Raw genomic sequence first — 18179 nt, 5'->3', positions numbered from 1 at the left:
AACAAATGTGCACTCTGAGTAGCTGACAAATAACTGAATAGCAAACTAAATTCTGATGTGATGCTGTTTGTGGAACATGAAATTAAGGTGCGTTTTTTCTGCCCCTTTTCCTTTTCAGCCCTTGAGTTACTTACCTACAGCAAAATTCTCCTTTTGCCACTTCTACAACTGCTACAAGTTCCTTTGACAGCAGAAATTTGATTACTGAACATACTGTACAGACTGCAGAAAGAGCACAGAACAGCTAACGGCACTTAAAACACAAAGGGCTGATGTTGAGTCAAGTGACACAGCAGCACAAACTATCAAATAGTTTTAAAACCATCAGGTATCTTTGACAGGTTTTTGAAAGAAAATACTCTGGGCAGTATTTATGTAGGTATTTCTTTTTAGATATAAGGATACCAAAGCAGTTCACATTCAGCAAGAGAAGAATTTTTTGTTTGTTTGCTTAGAAAGACCTGACATTGCTGAAAAATTGATATTGGAGGAACCAGATCTCCTCCTTTATCAAACTGCCAAGGCACAACCAGGGTATGTATGAGAACACTTACTACTGATAAAAAGAAGCTGAAGACAGACTCTTTGCTGAAATCTTCCTTATTATGGAACTCATTCTTCAGCTGCACTACCAATTTTATTTTGAACAGATTTTTAAACTTGTGATAAAACCCATCGTTTCTTGCAGGTAACACATATTTAGAAGGGGATTTAAGTTCTCAGACTCCACTAACAGTTTTAACTTTTGTAGGACTTCACTAGGAGGAAAGAAATGCTGAGTAAAAAAGATGCCGAAATTATTAACTTGAAGTCCTTACTAACCACTGAATTCCAGGTATCTTCTGAAGTATAATACTTTTTAAAAAACATTTCTCCATGTAACCATACTCTCATTTCTAAAGACTTCAACTTAGAATAAATCATCACTACCAAAACTAGCAGCAGTCTTTATTATTAAATGAGCTATTTCACTGTTTACATAGTATTTGTTCTTCTAGCCTGACTATAAAATATATTAACACTGATATTGATAACCGTGCAGAAAGTAACAATTTCCCCCTTCACCTCAATACATTAAACCTATTAAAATGGAATGTGGTACAATCAGTTCACCTTCCTGGTGCTGACCAAAGAAACTGAGAATACATTTCAGGAGACTGACATGATCACTTGAGAGGACAACAGTGCACTTCACAATTCATCACCACTGGGTTGAAGGCTTCCAACCTGAGGTAGCTTATGCAAGCCTAATTTAATTTGATTTGCTAAGCTGAAGCAGTTCACATGATCAAATCAGTCCTGAAGTGAAAAGCTGATATCCTCAGACATAATGCCTTCTAACAGCTTCTAATGCTTTTTCTAGAAGTACAGCATAAAACCACAGTCACACCCCAAGACACAAGTTTCAAGCATACAAATAGCTCCAGAGCCAGTGAACTACTGGCAAATAAATCAACTACAGATTAAAACTCCTTACTAACATCTATCTGCAGATGTGTGAACTATCCAAACTTCTCTTACACAGTAAAAGGAGACACAGACAGTACATTCAGTGAGCCTAAATGGGTTCAGCCCACCTTGAGAAGGATACCCATGGGCAGGTGAACTCCATCTTTTTCTAGGCTCCACTGCCTAGAAACCTTCTGACTTCAGTGCAAGCTTCAATACCCAGCTCCTCAGCTGAAATCTAAATTTAGATGTCTTAATCTGGAGCTGAATTCCACTCCTAATAAGATTAAAGTTAGCAATGTATTCAAGTATATTGCTAAATCAATGTCTTGATTAATGTGGTTTTTAGTCAGTAAGAGTCCTGAAGAGCTGCATGCAATAAATTTAGGAGCATCTAAAGATATGCTTAACTGCAGGATGAGCCAACAGAGCCTATTTTCAGGTCTGTAATAAATAAAATGAAAGAAGTATTTTTTTCCTCTATTAATACACATAAATACAAAGTCAATTCATTGAGCAGGTAAGAGTTGCTGAACCACTGTTTGCAAGACCATGTCTGATATTTGTGAAATTTTCTTCATCAAGGAAGCACCATCAAGTTGGTAGGAAAGCCAGATTAATGAAGAAGTGTTGAGATTTTCAAAGACAGCTATTGGGTTACAACTATTCAGGACATTGCTACTTAATAATAGCCTTATTAAAGATATTAGTTTTAAATCTTCCCACCTAGTCACTTTCATTAGTACTCTGCTATTCATTCAGAAACAGGCAAAGATAGAGAAAACACACACATCTTATAAAAGCTGCAGGAGACAATGCAGACCTTACATCCAGAGAACACTGCTCAACAGGTTTGTACCATTATGGGGGAGTCATCTGACTCCTACACATGCAGCTTCAGTCCCTAATCTCATAATATGGATTAACAAACATTTTTGTAAAGGAAAAACCCAAACACCCACAAACAAAAACCCACCTCAAATCAAACAACCAAAAAACCACAATCATTAAGGTAAAAGTAACACTGTTAACCCTGTAAGGCAAAAAAAAAGAAAAACTGCTAGCTGTAACTAGGAAAATTATTCACTGTCTCACCAGCTGGGATTTACAAAGTCCTACTAATTTCTTCTTGTAAAATTTTCAGCCCAAAATGAATGGGGCAAGCTCTTAAACCACTGATTTACATATGCAAACTGGTGTCCAAGTGATCATTAACACAAAAACATCAAAACACCTTCACCAGGCAGAGAGACACTTCTGATCCCTTGACTTGAAATTTCCCAGTCAAAAAACCCAGAAACTCAGTAGCACAAAAACATATCCATAAATAAAATCCCTAAAAAAAAGTATAAACACATGACACCTTTACCAACACATACTGCAACCTGAGGAACATAGGGTTTTATTGTCAAGGGAAATCAAAGCCTTTACAGAGTTTTGGGAATTGGCCATTAAGGGAAAGAACACACCAAAATAACAGGGCCTACTCATATGAGTCACTTTGTTTGTCTTCTGTTATCTGTCAATGTCCTCCTTGAGTGGTTTGAAAGAGTGGGTGGGCTAGAGATGTACAGAAGTCTGCATTTTGCAGACAGGAACAGTAATAAACAGTATCTAGGAATTGTAGATCATCTTGTGACACACAAAAAAGGCAATTCATATCCCGTATTTTGTTGATAATATAATCAGTATAGAGACTTAACCTCATAAAATGTCCCCAGAGAACTTACTCTTTCAGGAGCATTCAAGGACTTGAATTAAAAAAAAAAAATCACTCAACTTTTGTGAGTATAGGTCTTGAAAGCAAAGATGCATCAATATCTTCCTAACAAAACTCTGGGGAAAACTTCAGAGTCATTTTCTAAATCAGTGACAAACTGTTCAGTAAGACTCCAGGGTTCCTGCCCTTTTAAAAACTACTGTTAAGAGAGAAGGTCCATTCCTGTAGATCCATGACCAGGTAAACAGTAAAACATCACACAGCCCCAGTAAAGCCTGTCTCTTCTGAGTCCCCTTTCTACTGCTCCCACTAAAAGGATTAAACTAGTTACTGCTTCTCTGCACTCAGATTTACACTGTGTAACACATTTTCTGGTATGATGACTAATTGCATGAGGAAGGAAAAGACTGATATTCCCTAAAGAAGCAGTTTCATTTAGTATTCCAAGAGCTGCAGCAAAATCTGGTATGAGGCAGAAGAAAACTTCCACTGAGGACTTAAACTGTGTCAGCTGCCCCAGCCTGCATGACTGACCTGCAGTGTGAGAGGTGCTACTGCATGACAGCTGTGACTTTTACAGTTCTGAAGATCAACATTTCTTTACTTACAGCTGTTAGAGAAATCTTTGTTTACAGAAACTGGATCACAATGAAAAGCTGTCAAACAACTCTTTGACAAGTTTCTTCCTGTGGATTATGACCCATGCCTTTGTATGTTTTGATAGCATACCAGCACGTCCCAAGCAGGAGTTATTTTGCTCATCACATAACCCAAGCATCACCAACCTAACAGATGGGTGAAAAGAAACACATTGTTCTCCCTTTCCCCCCCCATTCTGTCTGGACAATAATGCACAAAACAGTTCAATATAAAACTATATATACATTGATACACAATACTACTTAAAATAATCCCTCAGACATATTTTCCAGTACTCATTTTCTGCCAACATGAGTGAACAAAGCTACCCTAGCAGCATTAAGAACAGTAGGCACGTGGGACTCTGTATCATCATACTGCATCTCTCTACTATTAATTATTCTGATCATCAAACATTAGATCAAATAATCAATGAAATATTACTCCCCTGCCTTTCACAAAAGATGAGCTACCTTAAACATGGATCACAAGGTAAAGCACAAGCACAATGACAAAGCAAAGCTACTGGCATGTGTCAAAGCCCCTTGTTTCCTATGATCACTGTGGAACTTCTACAGCGTGCACAGAAGTCCAAGTCAAACAAGTTACTAGTATGCCATAAATGGAGATTTGAAAATTGCTTTAGAATTTATGACAATGGCACAGTAACTGGATATTGTACAGTAAGTGTCACTATCATACTAAACATAACTAAACTTTTAGATACTTAATTATTTGAACTTTCAATTCTTTTCATTAAAATATTTCTGAAGAGAGAAAAATCTCTGTACTTCTCTATACAAATACATCTGTGGAATACTTTCCCACTATAGCATACATTTTAAAGAAAGTAACTTCATAACTTACACATACAGTGTATTTTATTTCTATTATTTGCAACTGTACCACTGTAAGGCCACTCTGCTATAGTGTGATTCATGTCTGTGATGCTGTGTGGCTTTTCATGTAAACGATGAAATTTAGGTAATGATTAGCATATAGAACAGAAGAATTCCAAAAATTAACTTCAAAACCCATAAATTTATTGCTTATGAAAGTTCCTCTGAACTACCAGAGAGTGCTAGATAGTCGCTGAAAACCACGAAATTTAAGGAAATACCACAAAGAACAGCTATAATTCAATTTCTCCACTTATCCAAACAAAGGATGAAATTTAGCTACGTACAGTTCCAGAGAGCACATCGTGAGGGCAGCAGTTGAGCAGGTGGCTCTTGCACACTCGGTCGTCGCTGAACTTGATCCGCTGACGGGTGGTGTCGCCTGCAATAGAGAAACCAGCACATGCCAGGTCAGAGAGCTGCAGCACTCAGACGTGTCCTGCAGCTTACATGCAAAGCATTAACAGTGCCCTGTCACATACTGAAGGTCTATGGAAACTACAACTCAAAACACTCTATGCTTCCTTGTCAAACAACACCAAAACCACAAATGTGTGTTTTAATGCTCTATAATGCTATTTAAAAATCCTCTCACACTTCCCCTTCAAAAATGCAGCAGGAAAAGTGCTTGAAACCAAAAAGTCAGTATTAGCTTAAAAACACTTTGTACAATAGCATTTGTTAAATGAGCTATATAATGCTCTGTTCAGACTTTGCATGAAATAGTGACATATTTCTATGCAAGAATTAGCATATCAAAGCAGCCTTATAAACACAAAATGAAACACATAGTCTTCACCAAATCCCACCTGATACTCATTTTATGATTTTGCTCTTGGATGCAATGCACCCTTTAACATCTGATGGGAGTAGCATAAAGAGTTGGCAGAAGAATGATTTTAAATGCTTACAAACCTGGAAAAAAAAAATCAAACATATGGGCATATCCTATATGCAAAATATTTTAGAGGTGTCTGCATATGATAAACCTTTTTTCTTTTTTCCTTCTACGTGCTGTTAGTTGGGCTGGAACATCTTAATTGTATCTTCATTGTGGCAGGTTGCAGCTCCTGCATCAGCAGAAGCATCAACCTGCCCAGACACTGAAGTCCAATTGTGAGGTTAAATATCCCTTCCTGGAGCAAGACCTGAAGTCTTCAGAACAAAGTAACCAGCTGCTATTCTGGGGTGAGGGCTGAACATGTTTCCCTTTGAGTAAAATAATTGTCACTGAAATTCAGAAGAGAGATCACTGCAATGGCTCTCTTCTTGTTAAGACACAGGCATGATAAAACACCTTAATCTCTCTAAGGATGCAGCCTTTTTTTAAACATGATTTGATATGATCTCTTATAATTGAAAACCTACTGGTGAATTACTGAAGCAAAAAGAGCTGCTGGGAGAAAAAGTGACATACAGTGAGCTCAGACAGCAGCCTCTTCCATTTCATCAAATATTTTACAGAGTGTAGATACATTCTGCAGTTATTAAAGTTTTTTTTTATGGCTTCATGATTTGAAACACTAAACTTCTGGATTTGAATGTCTTAAACAATTCAAGAAGCCATGTTCATTACTGAGGTTAACTACAACAGAGAGGAATAAAAAACCCGTGTTGTTTCAGTCAAACCTTTCTTACTATTATGGAATCAGATTTTATAATATTTGCTCTATGTATAGGATGCTAATACATAACATTTTCAGATGGGCCATGTTTCAGATGATTAAGTAAACAAAAGCTTTTTTTAATTTGCCTGCGGGACACAACAGGTAAAACCTGTAACCCACACACCAAAGAGCTTCAAAGCAGTTCAACAATAGGTTTTCTAGAGGGCAACCTTACTGCTTGGTTACACTCACAGTATTAAAAATTCAGAGTAATCCCTTTATAATCATGCCTACTACTGCAGTAAAGAGTTTTGCTCTTTTTTTTTTCTTTTTAGGAGGTGGATCTTTAGTTTTTAAACACATAACTGCGTTTGTTCCACATTCATTAACACATCTGAAAAGTTATTGATAACTCACGGCTCGGCGAATGCGGGGCCTTTCTGACACTCCCTTGCAGATTGATGTAGGCAGGCAAAGATACATTGAACCTTTATAAATAAAACAAGGGGCCAGATTGTTCAGTTTGTATAGAATAATAGACTCTGCCAGCAATTTTAACACAGCATCTAGAAATACATGTTGACTGTAAAGATTCTTCTATATAAAGACACATCAACAAAATAACGTATTTAAAAAACCCCAAAGCCAATGGCCTAACAGCACTAACCTACTGGGAGTCAAGGAGTTACCAAGACCAGAAAACTGCTGAAAGACTCATGCTCCTTAAGTATAGTTGGCAAATAGTATTTTCACAGACATTACCTCCAAATACCTTTTTTCACACCTCTATCACAATTAGGTACTGACACTACAGCTGAAATACAGTCCTTTTTCATCAAAGTGGCTAGCGTGATAATCACAATTACCAACCCCAGGAAGACAGCACAGGAAAAAAAAAGTGGCTGAAACTGATCAACAAGAGCCTCAAGAATACACATTTGTATTTGTATTTTCAACTTTTATTCTTTCTGCACTGTGCCTTCATTTAAGCATTTTAAAAAACTTTCAGGAAGGTTCCCTTACAAATATGATTGGGGTATTTACATTTTCTTTTCTACAAAAAGCAATTTTATAGATTAGCATTTCTTTTTAATATATGCTGTTTCAGAAGGAAAAGTTTTTTAAAAAAAAGTGTCACATATCACATTCTAACAGTGACTGACTGTTTTGTCCCTCTGGCAGCTCATTTGCAAGTCGACAGCTTCAGAAGAAAATGCTTTTATTTCTTCAAGAATTTTGTGAGCTCCAATATTCCTAAACAGTGCACACCTCTTGGCAAAGACAGAAGATTTATTCTGCTGCTGACCTACAGATGAATCATCCTGAGAGAGTGATGGCCTGGGATCTGCACAGGTTGCTGAGGGGGGAAGGGAAGAATAAAACCTGTGGATCCACAATGCACCTGACATTCTGCAAATGACACCTGACAACAGCAAATGAGATTTATGCAGATGCCTTCCAAGAACTAAAACAACACACACAGATGTGTTCTTGAGACAAGGACTTCTGCAGTACAGTGGGTAACCAAGATGCTACTTCTGCTTGTCAAACTGTAGGAAACTGAAGGTATCAACTGTAGTTGATACCATCTTTGTATGGTCAAGCTAACAAGTGAATGTTAAATCTAAATAAATGAGTATAAAAAAAAGCTTTATATATTCTGTAATAAGAAATTAATACACCCAGGCACCAAGTAGCTGCAGTCACCTAAGTTTTAGAAGTATTCTTGAACATCTATAAAGAGGACACAATCACTGATATTTCAGACCTTATTACAAATTCTATTTTAACTGGTAAATAATTAAATCAACTCAGAATAGCAGTTTATTTAACCCTGCCTCTGAAGAACAGCACAACATTTGACTACTTGATCTTTAAGACTTATGCTCATTACAGAAATGAAAGTAATTTACCAGGGCATTACAGGAGTCAAGATCTATTACTGTAAGCCATCCCTGTGTTTCAAATTATAAATTTTATCAACCATATGATTTTTCTTTTAGTGAAAAAAATCTATGGAGAAAATATAAACTAAATTTTCCCCAAGAAGTATCAGCTTTAATTTTACTTGAAGTACCTGTCCCAAACCACATTTCTCTAAGAGATTACTTTCCCACTAAACAGAGAACTTTGAAACAGAACTGAAGAGAAAAAAAAACAAAACACCAAGGAAACTTCTATGCTTGCAAATTTCAGATCCTTTACAAGCATAAGGAAACTGCACACAAGATACACAAATATTCAAGAGATTATGGCAGTAATGTAAACTTTCTAGAGGAAGTTTTCTATTTTGGATAAAACATACTGACTACAAAATGAACATCAATATTTAAGACCAGCGCATACTGCTGATTAAGGAACATCCAGAGGTTAAGCTTACAATGTGCACTTGTACTACACAATTCACTTTGAACTCCCAAGTCTGATCTCTCAGCAGGCCACCACAATGTCATTGCTGTTCAGTGTATTTTAATCACAAAGCAGCAGAACGAACACTTGTGCATCAACAATGCTTAGCATGGTAACATGCTCATAACAATGACTGCTTTCATCCAGCAGCTCTTACTAGTCTGACGTACCCTAATGCACTACTGTCAACAATCCCAAAGCACTGATGAGAATCCCCCTTTATAATCCAACTGTAACCTCTAATTGTAAACCAGTGATACAATCCACGCAAAGGAAACAAAGTGAATTTTCATTTTCGTGCTGTTGACTTCCTGAATTAAGGTACATCAACAAAAAATGGTTAACTTTCCACTCAAATTTTTGAAGCATGAGTCCCAACACATTGGCAAGGGACCCTGAAAGATTTATTCAAGAACTACTAACAGGGTGGAGTATGTGTTTAAAAACTGTGTATCAAATTCCACCCACAAAGCAAGCCCTGTCTAAGCAGTATCCAACACCATTATTTATCTGAGGCTTATGCAGGCACAGAAGATCCTGTTCCTGCTGCACAGTGAATGGGCAGCTAAATCTGATACTCTTGTCACTAACACTGGACATGTCCTGATCCTAACACTTTTACAATAATACATATTTCTAACCAGGACTGCTTCTGTTTTACACCATGACTGAAGTAACACCAGTGAAAGCAGAATATCCTTTAGCTAATGCATTACAAGTTGAACAAATACAGGAACGGTTTTCCTTGAGGTATGAATATGCCCATTTGCTTATTCATAAATCAGCATCCCAAGAAGAGAATAATTCCTCAAGTTCTTCACTGTTCCCATCATTTTTAAGGTCTAAACCACCAGAATTTTATAACAAAGCCAGAAAATACAGCCAATTCACTAGACACTATCATTGCTCTTAAAACCTGAGCACTCCTGATTGACAAATTGTCCCTGACACAAATAAAGCACCTTTTCATTAACTTCTTGTGTTGTGACTACTTTCAGATTTCTGAGCTGATTTCAGTTCAACATTTTGGGGAGGTTTAGCAGAAATTCCTGTATATGTGGTATTTTTCTCTGCCTTTGCTGCTGCTCTCTCTGTATTTGAAAGCAGAGCTCTTGGAAGAGGCTCTTGGCTTCCTAGCCTGGCTCTCAGCCTGCAGCTACCCAAAATGGCTACAAGATCCTCAACAACGATCCATCAAAGTTTAAACACACATACCACCTTCCACCTCCAAGCAAAGTGGAAACCAAAATCTACCTAACCCTGCAAATACCAACACAAACTCTCCACCCATTGTGAAGTACACAGAAATTCTTCAGTAATCCCATACTAAAACAACGAAATTAAAAAATGGGTTACACGTTCTAGATTACACCTCTGTTACCATATAAATCGTGCCACCAAACACAGGATGAGTAAAATAAGCACAGAAGTGTCACTTCAATTCCTTCCAAACAACGAGGACAGAAAAGTCTCACATTAAGGATAACTGAAGCATAACCCAGAAAAATCAGTCAGGATGTGAACAGATGCAAAAAGGGTATTATAAGCTTCAAAGGCAGAAGAAGATGATCTAAAAGTGTGTTTCCTAGTAACAGCTGAAGGACTGAGCTGAAGACTTCAAACACAGCAGCTCGGCTCAAAAAGCCAGCAGGTGAAGCAAAAGGAGAGGACTGGCACTCCATATATATGGCTTCTGTCTAAAGGCTCCAGAGATTTTTCTGCTAGTCACATAGCACAGAATTTGTTAAGAAGCTTGGGGAACCTTTTCATGACCACGTGTAAGTCTCAGAAGCATGGACAAACCTACCTGTCTCTTAAGAGAATCTAATTAACTTAGCTAGATTTTCATATTTCTAACTCTAGTCTAATTTTGAAGCGGTGGCAATTATTTTAAAAACACAAATCATCACCACATTTCTTTGCAACAGTCAAGTCTTAGCAGCTTCAAGATGTTGTGTGGCACCAGGGCTACTGGGATCTGCAGTGCCTGCACTACTGCCACAAGAAATGATCCTGCTTCACGCTGTGCTTCCAGCCAGCTCCTCAGGCTGACTCCAGCCCTCGCTCCTGCAGCAAGGCAGAGCACATGACTGACCAGGGGGAAAATCAAACTCTTGGGCAAGGTAAGCTGATTCAGGATCAAATGGGATCCTTCCCCATCAGGCCTTTCACAGAAAAGTTTTCAATCTTTTTCCATCATTTAAACTACATCATAGAAAAAGACCCAAACCTGAGGATCCCAATATAAATTGTTAACATTTCATCCAATTTGCAAATGACTCAATTTATAGTTATGATCCTATCTGTAAGGTTCACTCCTGTCTTCTGGAGAACAGGGATGGCAAAAGCAGGGTTTACCTAAGCATACTATTAAAAAAAGCTTACTCAAATTTACAGTTCAAAACCAGTATTCTAAAAAATAAAAGTCACACTTTTCTATGTGCTATGTACTCCTAAATGACAAGTTCCTGCAGCTCCAGTCAACAACAAAAAATTCAACTTGAACTAACCTTTTGACATATGGAATATGTGTATGGCAGGTTATCAGTATTTGGAATGCCATTTCAGAGATTTTTTTCAGCCTGCAGTCTGGACTATATTAAAAAAGCCCAGCTTTCTACTAACATTCAAAATCAAAGATACTTTTAATTTTTTTTTAAATTTTGGTACAGTCCATATCCAATTCAGCTTTCCACTTTCAGAGAAGTGTGCAAGAGGAGGTTAACCCAGGTAATATGCAATGTATTTTTCAAAACCCACGTGCTTTTAAATAATAATTAATAAATGTTTTCCCAGGTGTGTAAAAAAACCACTCCTGCCATTCAGATATTTCTTTGCATTGACATCACCAACACAACTGCTCCTCAGACAACCCAGCTGTATTTTAAGAATGGGAACTCGCTGGCAAGTCCTGAGAAGCAGCAGCCAAGTGCCCTCAGTTGCACTCCCTGTCAGGTGTCTGTCACATGAGCAAAGGCAGGCAGGGAGCAGGGAGCACAGGGCACAGCGGCTGCCAAGAGGCTGCCCAGCCCCACGCCCAGCCAGCGATGCCCTGGCACTGCAAGTGCATCCATCCTGCTGCCCAAAGCCAGCCAAGGGAGGCAGCAGGCTGCCAGGGAGGAAGGGAAGCTCTCAGCTGTCCCTGCCCTGGGAAAGGGCACAGCCCGGGGCAGGCCTGGAGCAGCACACCCGGATTCTGCATGGAGCACGCTGAGCAGCCCTGCTGGACAAGAGGAGTCTCCTCTCTGACACAGATTATTTTTCATTAATATTCCTGCAGCTTGGTGGGTATTTTCTGAATCACTGTGATCAATATGAACTGTGCTTTCTAGGTGTTCTCAGAGCTTAACAGCAAATCTATAAAAACATTTCATCACTGCACCTTCCAGGCGTTTCCTTTCTGGCCCTAGGGACACCAGGCACAATGTCCCACAAATTACAGCCTACAGCTCATCTCCTAAACCCCTGTTTGAGCATCTGATTGTGGAATTTTCAAAAATCATTTTCAGAGCGTTTTCATATTTTCTACAAATGATACAATAACCTAAAAGGGAAAAAAAGACCCAAACAAAAAAGCCCCCTACATATATTCAGGCACAGCTGCTGGTTTTAAATTTACCTCTGAGCGTTTTCTATTCCCACTGACAAGATCAAATGTTTGATCTACCTTTCCTAAAACAGGTAAGATTTTTAAGCCTTCATATTCTAGGTTTCTCAAAAAAGCCCCGAACAAGACAAAAAGACCTGCCAGACTTTGCCAAGTATAAAACTAAAAAATACTGCGGTAATATTGAACAGCATAGAACAAAAACATTGCCCAGGAAAGATTATTTTTTCAGAAACTTTATTGCATTTTAAACTCTAACGTGCTGCCAGGGAGAGCAAAATCAAAGGCAATGGGGACAAGTGGTGAAATTAAAGTTCTGACCTACCAAGAAATTAAAGAACTGACACACACTAATGAAAAGCTGCAATTTGCATGTTAACAGAAATAGACTACTTGTCAAAGGTAAGAGGAGTAATAAAAAACCTAACAACCCCAAACCTCACTTTTCTCAAGGTTAGCAACATTTCAATGACCTTGAGCCTGGCCTTGGATTTCTTAAGTACCAGCTTTGCAAAAAAAGGTTCATTTTCCATCCCTGTGTACAATTCAGTATAAATTATGCTGATGCTCCAGCTCCACTGGGCTTTTTTTTCTAACTAGAACGGTGTTACACAGAGATCCTCAATCCAGTCATGGAAGCCAGCTTCACAAATGGTCTTTTCTCCTTATCCTTCCCCATCCTGCCCATTTTGTTTAAATGCTTCCTTTCTAGCCAGTTCGTTTCTGAACAGTTCAGCACATGTGGTTCAGGAATTACAGGGTGAGCAGGAGAGAGGGACTACAATTATCAATACAATAACTGCCTTCTTACAAAGCCAGAGAAAATATAGCCTGAAACGGCTATTCCTGGTTTAGATTTTAGTCACTTAACATTTCTGGGCAGCTGTCTCCCACCATCCAACAGAAAATACCTTCAGAGCTCCTCCACCCCCCTCAAACCTTCTGTGCAGTGTTAGGGTAGCACTGAGACAGCAATCCGGGTGCCAGCACTGGGAAGACTCGAGTCCCACAAGCACAACGTTACTCTGCCAAGCACTCAGACATACACAGCCACAACAGGAGGAAGTACTGGAAAATCTTCTGGAGCAAGACAAAACCACCCCAAATTAGATGCTGTGTGATGACAACTCACTGAACAGCCTTACTCTGGAAGACAATCTTTGCAGAACAGTAATTTAGAACTCAGCAAAAAGCGTTCACGATACAAGGAGTCTGTGTAAACCAGTTATATGTTTGGAAATTCTAGGTTATACTAAAAAAAGCTGCCGTATCACGTTAGCCCAGTACCGAGAGATGATCAGGACACACACGGTAAGTCCCACCTCCCACATCCTACTCGGTGCACGGGGACACAGGTAACTGTTAAATCAACGTGCAGCTTCCACAAACACAACACGTCTGCAAGAATGAGTACAGACGGAGTCTGCAGAACATTTAAATTATCTCTAATTGCTGCCTGCCCTCGGGTGCAGAATTCTCTTGCCTGCAAGTTAAGAACTGCCCGGCCTAAGCAGAGCTGCTGTTCTCTAGCAGCCCCCAGAACTATCCGGATTGATGGGCCAGGGCCGGTCCAGACTTTCTGACAAGCTGATCGCCACGGACCCCGACAAAAAGCAATGCTGTCCACAGTGTGATCGCAGAGCGATCTCAAACCTGACCGTACATCTCTCTGGGGTATGACTGCCTCCAGATGTTAAGCTTTTACTTGGCTGTTTAGGGTTTGTTTTTAAAACAATTTGTCCGGTTGGGTCAATCCCACACTGCCTTTCAGAAAGCACCAGCCGTACCCGCCTGCTGCCTAGCACGATGGTCCGGGCCAGAACTGAGACAAATCTACCACGACACAAAACCCCGCCCTGCTCTGCTGAAGGGGCTCTCGGTCTGGGGGGATTTTTTCGGTTCGCTATGTCCTCCCCGGGACGATGAGACTCTCGCACGGGGGTGTGCCCCTGCTCGGTGCCCGGGCGGGAAGGCTGCGCGCCGCGGGCACCGCCGGCAGCGCCTCTCCAGCGGCAGCGGCAGCGCCCGCAGCTCCGCGGGGGAGGCGGCGCCCGGCCCCCCCCACCCCGCCGCTGACGGTCCCGGCAGCCCCGCCCCGCGGGGGGTGCGGGCAACGGGCTTGGGGCCTGCCAATCACGGCGAACACCGCCCGGCCCGCCCGGTACCGCCGTGACCTCCGGGGCTGCGGCGGCTCCGCCCCCTGCTCCCCGCCCCACCGCGGCCGGGGAGGCACTTACCGTCCCGGGACGTGCCCATGAGCTGGTCCAGCATGGCGCGCATCTGGGCCTGCGCCGACATCTTGAGCGCGGGGGGGGGCCGGCGCGGCCCGGCCGAGTCACGCCGACAGCGGCCTACAAGGCCCGAGGCGCGGCGGGCGCTCGGCCCTGCCCCTCGCGTCACGGGCGGGGCCGCTCCCCGGCCGCCGCGGGGGGAGGGAGGGCGGGAGCGGGCGCTGCCCCCGCCTGGCCTTCCCGGTGGGAAGCGGAGCGGGAAACTCGCGTGGTGCCGGAGCCGCCGCCTGCCGCCCCCACACGCTCCCACTCCCTCCCGCGCCCGCCACGCGCGCGCGCCGGCGGGAACGGAAACCCACGCGCACGCGCCGTGCGCTCCTCCGTCCGCTCCGCGACGTCAGCACGGACGGGCCTCGGCGCTCGCCCATTGGCCACGGCCTGCGCCGCTCGCCTAGTGACGCACCGCGCGGCGAGGCTCCTGATTGGGCCGCCGGGCTGGGGCCTCGGGGCGCGCTGATTGGCCAGGGAGGCCCGCGTGGCCGGTGTGACGTCACGGTCTCCGGGTCAGCGGCGGCGCCGGGCGGGGCGGGGCGGGGCGGGGCCAGCGCCCGTGTGGGGACGGTGCCCGATTGGGGACAATTCCCTCCTGGACTGACGAGCGGCACCACTGCCACGGCCCCGGCTTCTCTCGAGTGCCGGGCACAGGCCTGGTGGGACAAGTTACTGTAATACCCCGCTGACCGAGAGCCTCCCTTAAAACTGAGCCTACCGGCGTGCGTGGCTGGGAATTCAACTTACAGGCCACCAAGATCCATTAAAAAAAACCCCAAAACAACGGATTTTACCCATTCTAACGCCTGCATTTTGTGACTCTTCCTTTGGCAGCCGTCGTGTTGCTGCGTGGTGCCCAAAACCCGTCACAAAGATCAGTTCTAATCCCCCACAAGCGTTGTCGTGTCCAAGGTTAGCTCCATAGGAGTGAAAAAGGGCAACACGCAACCTCCCCTAACAATAACCCCGTCACCCCTGCAGTTATCTGAATGTCAGGACTTGCAGAGGTTGCTCTTCTGTAACACATTCAGGAAAAGATTCTCTACCCGGTGCCCTTCAGCTAATTAGAATATTATATAGAAATTAGGTTTTTCTTTAAAATCTAACTTTACTTTTGTTAGTCGTCACGTTGGATTGAAGGGGAAGTAGACGGAGGAGGCACCAATGCTTGTTAGAGCTGTCTGTTCAGTACAGCTTAGGGGACACTGAGAAATTTCAGTGGCTATTTACACCAAACTTAAAGAGCATCTGTGTCTGGCCAAATGATCACTTTTTTTTTCTTTTTTTTTTTTTTTATTTCCCTTCTCGAGCAATATAGTACAGAATGCAGCAGTTGTCATTGAATAAGCCTGAACCAGCAGTGTGTCACAGCCATTGTCAGTGCGTGGTGACATCCCACAGCTCTGACCTACTGCGCTGAAAATAGGTGGATACTTTTCCAGCCCTTATATCAAGGCTTTTCAAAAAAAACCCGATTTAACTGGTGAGACACTGTAAGACTTGCAAACTGGAATTCTGGCCAACAGAACCCTAAAACCTGTAGGTCACATCTCCTTGCAGTACCTAGGCAGCCCAAATTTTCCTTTTTTAAAGGATCTGTTGTGCCTATCCACTATACTGCAGGGATTAATCCATCCCCAAGCTTTAAATACAGGGGAAGGAATCAGTAGACTTGAACTAATTCTCTTTGCAATGCTCTTCTGACATGTAACTCATTAAGAATTCATCCCTCTGAATCGCTACTGCCATGGAAAAGAACCCAAAAAAATCTTTAAGGTGGAAGAGGTTTGTGCTGCTGCAGTGCTGGCCAGAACCCAGGGATGCTGCACAGAAGAGACCTTTGTTCTCGGGAGAGCAGGGAATCCCACGCGCACAGAATGTGGCTGGAAAGTGCCTCAGGGAACACCGGACAAATTCACTTACAGCTTTTGATTCCCGTGGGGGAACCACGAGCCCCTGCAGCCCCTCAGCGAGCAGCTGTCAGTGACGGCTGGCGTGTTTTTCCACTACAAACAACCTCTCTGTGAACCCGAGGAAGCTCCCGACACCCACATCAGCCCGTGCTCCTCACAACACCCATCCCCAAGGACGGGAACCCCGACACCGGGAGCGGGGCTCGGCTGTCTCGGGTCACGGCCCTCACACCACAGCCTCACACTGACACAAGGCACCTGCTCTAGGCCATTTATTTCTTTATTTATTGAGGAACGAAGGTGAGCACACAGCCCCGCCGGGCACGCCGTGTCTCAGCCCTTCCCTCCCGGCTGCTGCGGCAGTCTGAAGCCCACCAGCCCGGCCACCTCCTGCGGCGAGCGCTCTCCCCTGCCGTGGTACTCGCGGTGCAGGGCCTCGTGCTGGCGGACGCTGCGCAGCAGGCACAGGTAGGTGTGCGCCTGGAAGTGCAGCTCCTGCTGGGCGCGGCACAGCTTCTGGCTGGTCACCTGCGGGCAGCGCGGTCAGGGCGGCGCCGGGGCCGGGGCCGGGGCGCTGCCCGTGAGGGGTGGGGGGGGGTGGGGGGTGTGGGGGGGGGCGTTACCCGGTGCGCGCGGAAGGCGGCGAGCACGTGCCGGTAGGCGGGGCTCTCGCGGTACGAGCGGCCGGCCGCGTGGCGCAGCTCGCGCAGCAGCGCGCGCAGGGTGCGCAGCGGGGCTCCCAGCGCCGCCATCGTCCCGCGGCCGCGCGCCGGCCAATCGAGCGCCGCCGCCGGGCCTCGCCCTCGCGCCCCGGCAGTGCGGGCGGCCGAGCGCCGAGCGAGCGATCGCCTCCCGCTACTCTCTGCCGCCCCCCCGCGCCATGGCGACCGGCGCTGGTCAGGTGCCGGGGGCGCAGCGCCGGGGCCGGGCCGTGCCCGCTCCACGCCTCGCGCTGGGCTCTACGCCTCGTAACCGGCCTGTGGTAACGCAGCGGGAGCAGCGGGAGCCGTCCGAGAGGCGCATGATACGGCGGGAAACCGGCTTGGGCCGCGTGCGCGTTCCCGCGAGGTCTGGGGTCTCCGGTTTAAAGGGCGCTGCGGGTTCGGCGGGAGCCAGAAGGGGACGCCCAAGAAGAAGCCCAAGAGCCGCAGACCCGAGGCAGCCAGCGGGCCACAAATGTCAGGAAAGACGCGCGGGTCCCGTGCAAAAAAAAAAATTACCCACCCCAGATGGGACTCGAACCCACAATCCCTGGCTTAGGAGGCCAATGCCTTATCCATTAGGCCACTGGGGCTGCCGCGAGAGGCTGGTGTCTGTGCACTTACTTCTCTGCTGTCCCCGCCCATTTTCCTTTTATGGCGTGTAATGCAGGCCGCTGATTGGGCAGCGCCGCCCGGCGCGGCTGCGCGCGGCCCCTGGGAGCCGGGGCCGGGGTCCCGCAATGGCGGTGCGCGGCCGCCGCTCGGGAGAGCGCGGTGTTCCCACAGGGAAGCGCTCCCTTCCACACCGACCCTTTCGCGCTTTCTAAACGCTGATCCCTGCACACTGTGTTACCCTTGCTCGGGTGGTCGCCCTGACCGCAAGGAGCCCCCACCCCCAAACCGAAAAACCCGACAAAAAGCCCCAAGAGGGCCAACCCTTCATGCGAAACCTT

At 44.6% G+C, this 18179-nt stretch overlaps 2 protein-coding genes and 1 non-coding gene across 6 annotated transcripts in view; all 3 read right to left on the bottom strand.

The window, feature by feature from the left end:
- Positions 1–14936, bottom strand: part of LUC7L2 (LUC7 like 2, pre-mRNA splicing factor) — a 29931-nt gene extending 14995 nt beyond the window's left edge. For 2 of the 4 annotated variants that reach the window (XM_064420035.1, XM_064420036.1), the window contains exons 1-2: positions 14568–14936; positions 4995–5089 (exon numbers count right to left, since the gene is read on the bottom strand). In XM_064420035.1, the coding sequence (XP_064276105.1) occupies positions 4995–5089; positions 14568–14628 (156 nt within the window). In that variant the 5' untranslated portion in view covers positions 14629–14936. Of the gene's footprint in view, positions 1–4994; positions 5090–5516; positions 5562–6731; positions 6752–14567 lie in introns of those variants that run through there. The other 2 variants (XM_064420038.1, XM_064420037.1) reach the window with 2 other exon arrangements.
- A 1846-nt stretch (positions 14937–16782) lies between these two features.
- On the bottom strand, positions 16783–17350 carry FMC1 (formation of mitochondrial complex V assembly factor 1 homolog). The gene is made up of 2 exons (XM_064420077.1): positions 17149–17350; positions 16783–17053 (listed from the first exon to the last, which is right to left on the bottom strand). The coding sequence occupies exons 1-2, from the start codon at positions 17275–17277 to the stop codon at positions 16859–16861; spliced, it is 324 nt and encodes a 107-aa protein (XP_064276147.1). The 5' UTR covers positions 17278–17350; the 3' UTR covers positions 16783–16858.
- A 396-nt stretch (positions 17351–17746) lies between these two features.
- On the bottom strand, positions 17747–17819 carry TRNAR-CCU (transfer RNA arginine (anticodon CCU)). Its single transcript has one exon. It is a non-coding gene; the product is annotated as a tRNA-Arg (tRNA).
- Positions 17820–18179: the final 360 nt, after the last annotated feature.

Source organism: Passer domesticus, chromosome 5, assembly GCF_036417665.1.
Source record: "Passer domesticus isolate bPasDom1 chromosome 5, bPasDom1.hap1, whole genome shotgun sequence".
Lineage (NCBI taxonomy): Eukaryota > Metazoa > Chordata > Aves > Passeriformes > Passeridae > Passer > Passer domesticus.
The sequence above is the reverse complement of the archived record's forward strand: the minus strand, read 5'-3'. Positions and strand labels throughout refer to the sequence as shown.

Excerpts from the sequence above, each read along its gene's own strand:
- FMC1 (XM_064420077.1), bottom strand. The coding sequence starts at position 17,277 with ATGGCGGCGCTGGGAGCCCCGCTGCGCACCCTGCGCGCGCTGCTGCGC. Across the intron at positions 17,054-17,148 it reads CCGCCTTCCGCGCGCACCGG|GTGACCAGCCAGAAGCTGTG; the intron begins GTAACGCCCCCC and ends CGCTGCCCGCAG.